This window comes from Porites lutea, chromosome 3, assembly GCF_958299795.1.
Source record: "Porites lutea chromosome 3, jaPorLute2.1, whole genome shotgun sequence".
NCBI lineage: Eukaryota > Metazoa > Cnidaria > Anthozoa > Scleractinia > Poritidae > Porites > Porites lutea.
Genome location: NC_133203.1, coordinates 13,726,813 through 13,733,363, shown reverse-complemented (window position 1 = coordinate 13,733,363; position 6,551 = coordinate 13,726,813). Strand labels below are relative to the sequence as shown.

General features: G+C 39.0%; 1 protein-coding gene across 1 annotated transcript; it reads right to left on the bottom strand.

The window, feature by feature from the left end:
* Positions 1–3,263: 3,263 nt before the first annotated feature.
* LOC140929395 (uncharacterized) lies at positions 3,264–5,760 on the bottom strand. The gene is made up of 4 exons (XM_073379195.1): positions 5,682–5,760; positions 5,495–5,535; positions 4,357–4,575; positions 3,264–4,001 (listed from the first exon to the last, which is right to left on the bottom strand). Exons 3-4 carry the CDS (start codon positions 4,547–4,549, stop codon positions 3,535–3,537), a joined length of 660 nt encoding a protein of 219 aa, XP_073235296.1. The 5' UTR covers positions 4,550–4,575; positions 5,495–5,535; positions 5,682–5,760; the 3' UTR covers positions 3,264–3,534.
* Between the last annotated feature and the right edge of the window lie 791 nt (positions 5,761–6,551).

Sequence of the window (6,551 nt, the reverse complement as noted above, 5' to 3'; positions counted from 1 at the left end):
TCAAAATCGCCGAGGACCCCAGGGAACGAGGCTGGAAGTAGCGATCTACTGAAGATCTATGCCTGGTCTAATTTCTTATCCAGATCGCATGTTCACGGAGCCGAGCTTCGTCTTGGTAGAAGATCGTGCGTGGTCCTCGTAAAAGGGGTAAGAAAAACGTACTTGTTTCGAAACATTGCCTTAAAACGAATTGAAAAGCAATGCAGCGCGTCCTGCTACAAAGTTGCGTGGATACTGACTTCTGATTGGATAAAACTACGCGCGAATCACGCCATACACGGAAGTTACGTCACTTGCTGCGTAACAGAAGTTGTTGCAAAAAGTAGAACTCGACTTTCTGCGACAACTTCACGCAACCTGCAAAAACTTGATTTGTTACAAGACAGGTTTGAACTTGGGTGGTAATATGCGCAACTTTGCCTTTCAACTCGTTTTGAAGCAATGTTGCCAAACATATGAACGCTGAACACAAATTGAACACAAATAGCGTAACATGATTTATCTACTGTTCTTTTTGTACTTATGCTTATGTAGATGTTACTGCTGTGAGAACATGCACAAAACGTGCACAAGCACCAAAAAAGTTACACTCCTGTCTCTGAAACCCTCCTTTCAGGGGTTTCATTTTTAAGGGTAGCAAGATTTTCTTTTCGATGTGAGCCGCTAGAAAACACGTTAGGCCAAGTTCAAAAAAATAACAGTAACAACAACAAAACAAACAAAAAAATGTTTCTCGTTCCCACCCGCTTCATTTTTGGGGGGTCACCTCTCTTTTTTATTAATTTGTTGTTGAAAAAGTTGGAACGAACAAAAACCAACCGTGCACTGTTTGTCACGAAAGTGGATGCAAGGGAAAGGAGAAAAACACGAGCGCTTTCAGGCAAGGTACGCATTTATTAAATACTGAGTCCTATTGACGATTTTAATGCACCTTACCTGTTGAGATACAGTCAAACCTCGTTAAACGTTAATACGGACACTGTGGGGGCTGAGAAAATGTAAGGGCTTACTTTCCCCAGGTACAAAGGAAACTGTGTGTCCTTAAGGATGAGGTGTCCGTACGGGTGTCCGCAAAGCGGGGTTTGACCGAGCCTCCCACTCAGGCGCTACTTTTTTCACATGGTTGCGCACATTGTTTCGTATAGAGGCGAGCGCGAAACGTGACTGACTGGTGAGCTGAAGCGCTGGGCCCGTTTTCTCCCTTCCGCCTTCCTTTTGGGCGCAAATTTAAATCGAGCGAGAGACGTCTACCACGTCTGGGTACGAGGAAGGGGTTTGACCGATATTGAACATTTTCACCGAGACCATGTCGCATTCTTTTTTTACACTTTTTAAGGGCTATAGATGTAATGCGCTAAATGAAATAACTATGAATAAAAGTTTCTTATAGGAGCATGAGAAAATAAATTTCAAATTCTACAGGAATTGCGACGAAAACACAAGTGAAATCGTCATGCGCGAGATTTCATTTTGTGAAGGCTTTGAAGCTTTTCTTCTCTCGGGCTCCCATAACTTGACCCATAAGAACCTTTTCTTTGGAGTTATCTCATTTAGCTCATTACATCTTTAGTCCTTGAAAAATGTAAAAAGAATGCAATGTGGTCTCGGTAAAAATGTTCAATATCGGTCAAACCCCGCTTTGCGGAAAGAAATTAAAATTACTCAATTTCCTAATGGATTCCGTCTTAAAACAAAGCATGATTAAACGTGACGTTTTGCCAGCTTTAGTTGCATTCGCAGCTACTCTCCCGGTCCGCCATGTTGGTTAGAGAGAACAAACATTGGCAAAAGCGCGGGAAAACGAACGTCATTTGGACCGGACTTTACACTTCCTGTTTCCGGTCATTTCTATTTCAGCTTCCTCATCTTTTAGTTTTATTGAACATCTTTTAGTTGTATACGGTCACGCTCGAATGATTCGGAAAAGCGATTTATGCTAAACAACATCGATGCATAGCATTCGAACTTGATGAACCCGGTCGAAATTGATTTATGTTATTTTCCAATTTGTATTATTACGTATAACAATAATGAATTTAACAAAACATTGATGTATTCACGTTCGAAATTTTGTCCGCAAAAAAGCCCCATAATGAACAGTAGCAACTTATAGAGGTTATTAAACGAGAGATGGGACTACTTCTAGCCGGTACATGTTAGATGCACAGTAATTTTTAGGAACTTATTATAACTCCAAAAATGGAATTAAAATTTTAGGTACAGGATAACCCCTTTTATGAGATTACTTAAACTCCTAAATTAACTCCAAATTTGGGGTCCTTTTTACTATGAAAAAGTTACAGTTCTTTTAACTCCTTTTTGGAGTGAAAATTACTCCCCCAAAAAATAACTCCACTGTAAGGGGTTAAATTAACCCCACTAGAGGAGTTATTATAATTCCTTGAAAATTACTATTGATCTTAAAATAGGGCTTTCAGAAAAGTTTAGAAGAACATTATATGCGCAATATGATTGAAAACTACATGTACATTCAAAGCCGTGATTAAGTGAGTGTATAATTAGATATCAATAAAAACGTTCTCTTTGGAAAAGACGTATCCAGTTAGTGTTTGTTGAATAAGTCCTTGTGTACTTTTGATTTTATCGACTTGCTATGACATATATAAGGATGAAAAGTAACCGTCTTTTTTTCAAGAAAATGGAACATGATTTCTTGCATCAAAAGAAAATTTTTCCCGCCAAAGTTGACACTTAGTTGTCTGACGCAACAAATTACGCTTCACCATGCCGATGACCAGCGTTGAATGAAGCGTGACCTCGTTCATCCAGCAAAAAATCTTTTGCACGCACTGACGCCACGCTAATTTTTGAACGCAGCTAGCCACACTTCATGTTGTTTATATGAATGAAGATCATCGCAGTTATATGCGGAACTTCATGTTACGTAGCACCCCACTGACCACAATTCATCCTTTTTGCAAAATTTCTTTTGACTAAAAAAAAATATATATATATATACTAACTAACAATGACTAGTTGCAGACTCTTCTTCTCTGAATGATACCGTCAGTATTTTGTATTTGGCCTTCAAAATCATCGCTTTTCTTACTGACGTACTGTTAACACAAATGGCACACCGGGAAATCTGTCCAGAATTTTTTGGATGGAACTCCTAGTATTTCCTCGAATAAGCGCCCGGGCCCTTTTTTCTCATTTTCGGCTTAAGGTGTTTCAATACTGTTTTCGGTAGACAATACTATATGTATTATCTCTAAAACGGACAGGGACAAAATCACTTTTAAGATCAGTATGGTCTCTGAAAAACCGTATCGAAACACCTTAAAGGAAGGGGCAAGATCAAAGGGGCACGTATTGGTGGGACGATTACCTTTTCGAGGAAATATGGTATTCAAGAAGAAGAATTTCTTTCTGGAACTGAGGGAAGACGAGCGCAAGCTGACACTACGTCGTCTTCCTTCAATTCCATTAACTGTGATAAAGTGGCATTAAGTGGTAATCTGTTGCTTGCCTCTTCAACACTTTCGTGAAACAAGATTCGTACCAGGCGCGCATTCATATTTTTTCTTTGGGCAGGTGACGTGTACGCAGCGAGAATTTCCGCCACGTTGGGTTGGCATCCACCTGGAATCCCTCTTGGTTGGCCTTTAGATGAAAAATTTCCCGAAGTTCGTCGGTCGAATAATCGGGAAAGGTGAACTTTCTATAAATTCTAGACCTCAGCCCTGGATTTACGTTGAGGAACTTTTCCATTTTGTCTTCGTACCCGGCGAAGATCATTACCGGGTCGCCATCCTCCATGACGGCCATCAACTCCGCGATGGCCTCACGGCCGAAGTCCTTGCCACCAGCGGTCGGTATTAACCGGTAGGCCTCATCTATAAATAGGACGCCACCACGAGCTTCCACAATTTTTTGTTTTGTTTTTTCTGTGGTTGATCCTAGATACTGACCTATAAGGTCAGATCTTTGGACCTCCACGATTTTATTTTTTTTAGTTTTCTTTATGCTGAAGAGCAGGTCTACGAAGAAAGTAGAATTCAATGGCAATTACATCATAGTCATGGAGAAAATCATAGTAATCAATACATGCATGCAATATACGATCTCGTTAATTCTCTTTTTCTAACTCGTCATCACATCAATGAATATAGAGATTCAGCCTATAATTCCAATGGGGCTAGAATGTAATAAGATATGACATCGTCCAGGTTAATTTAGGGCATTTATACATTAAGTGTTGCGGAAACTGTACAAGCCGTGGGAACGGCATCGCTTTAAAACTGAAAGGTTAAAAAAAAAAAATCAAAAATCAGCCCTTTATTGTAACCTTTTTTCCCATAGGTTATTTCTATTATGAAACTTTGGAATTCTCACTTGCTACACGCCTTGCAAATGTTGTCTTTCCTGTACCAGGATTACCGGCAAAAACTAAGTGTAAAGGTGTGTCCTGCTGTATTTGTCGCCCAAGCCTTTTTCTTCTGTCGTTCTGAAGCTGTGTTCTTGTAAATCTTAGGAACTGCTGTTTCAGAGTTTCCAGCCCAATAAAATCCTTCATGGCCTTTTCCATGCGATGTAAAACCTCTTCATGTCGCACTGGAAAGTGTGAACGCAGAATTACAGATTACGTTACATTTAAATATTTAATTTGAAGCCTAAAAATAATTTCAATAATTTCAATTCTTTCGTGCAAAGACTTAGAGAAGAAAGGCAAAGAAGACCCCCCAAAAGTCAGTAACATTCGCACTAACTAACAACAATTTTAATTGCAAACAGAAAAACACTTTTAGTTAACAAATATACTGTTATTCTTGCGATATTAGTTACTCCGTCTCTTTAGACGGCAATAAAAATTCCTGTTACTTTTGCAATTTACAACCTAAATGTTTGCCGTTGTTGCTTGGCAACTTGTCAGCGTCGTTTTGCCTATAGAGGGGTTCAAATCTGGAATGGATTAAGCAAGCACATGAGGACGTTAAGTATCTTAAACACTTTTAGTGCTTTTTGGAGAATATTTAAGCGAATCATGTTAATATATTAAGTAATTATTATACAGTTATTATATTTATTTACGATTTTTATTCCTTTTTAAATTGTAATATTGGTTTTAAAACGCCCTTGTTAGGGGGCAACAATAGATAGATGTATGTATGTACGTACATGAGTGTGTGTATGTCATGAAACTTTCGCGAAATTTGCGGCCTTCTCGGGGCCCTTCTTTACCTTTTTGTCTTTTTAGTCTAGAATGTTGTAAACTTTGTTATTCTTCTAATTTTTGTGATATGTTTTCAGTAAGTGTCCCAAAAAATTTTCTTGTGAACGTTTTTCTTGCTAAAATTGCGAAAAAAAAAAAAAAATTGGCTAGCCAATTTTTGCCACTACGTTCAATCCTAGATATATCTATTCTTCATATTCAAGGCGTTAGCGGCTATATACCGACGGGTTAAGATTACAAAAAATATGATCACGCGAATCATTACATGTTGCTGAATGCGCGGTGAGGACTTTTACGTACCGACATCTTTGATGATCACGCAATCTTCTTCACTTCCAACACTGCAAGTAGAGTTTAAAAAATCAGATGGTGGTCTAATTAATATGTTTACTAGAAAGGGCGAAAGTTAGTTTGCAACAAGTATTAGCCTGTAGGCGATTCTATTTTGGAATAGTCTTTAATTCTGTAAGGTTTTGATTATCCTTACCCGAGAAGTGCTTCTTGCTGCTTATTTGGAGATGGAGCGGTCGGCTTTCGAATATTACTCCAAGAAATGGTATAGAAGGCAATAGGTATGAACAGTCAAGGAAAATCTATCTTTTAATGTCATGTACAGTAAGTGAAATGAAGAACACGTTAACAGCACAAGCTACACTGATTTCTTTTCATTACAACATTCGAAAGGGCTGCGGATCTCGCGACGTTTTGACACTTTAACCCAATAATTTGTCTAGGTTAGTCTAGTCTGTATTTAAAGGATATTATAAAGATCGTGGTCCTGTCCTCCGGATAAGGTGCGCAATAAACCATCGGTCATAACAAACTCTTTAACTTTTAAGCCATCGTACACAGCCCTATAAGAATAAAGGCATAGTTGACTGTTACTTCACTTTATAACACGTGCCAAAAGTATCAGAGCCGGCTAGTTTCCTTATATCCATAAGAGAACTAGAAGAGTCACTTGTCCTCCCGAGTTCGGCTAGGCTCCCCTTGGCTAGCGAACCTTTTATCGAATTTCTTGCAAAAATTGGCGAACCGTTAACATTGACAAGAAGCAGGAAAACAGCTCGGCTAGAAGGATGACCCGCCTAGTTGAATACGTTTATAAACGATTTTAAAAAAAAGGCAGAGAGAGAGAGAGAGAACAATCAGTTGATGAAATCCTCAATGAAGGTGCTTACCATTTATCCGCGTCAGCCTCTGGTTTTACACAGGAGTAAAATCTTCCATCCTCTGCTGTTACGACAAGGGCAAACAATTTATAGCCTTCTCCAGAAGTGCTATCTATAGAATGGAGAGTTTCGTTCGCGGGCTTTAATAGGTCCTCGACTGGGATGTCGGTGTCCACCAAAACTGT

Bases quoted from the DNA above. Each gene is read 5' to 3' on its own strand.
- LOC140929395 (XM_073379195.1), bottom strand. From the start codon at position 4,549: ATGGAAAAGGCCATGAAGGATTTTATTGGGCTGGAAACTCTGAAACAG. The intron at 4,002-4,356 runs GTGAGAATTCCA...CTTTCTTCGTAG, and splicing joins ATTTGCAAGGCGTGTAGCAA to ACCTGCTCTTCAGCATAAAG.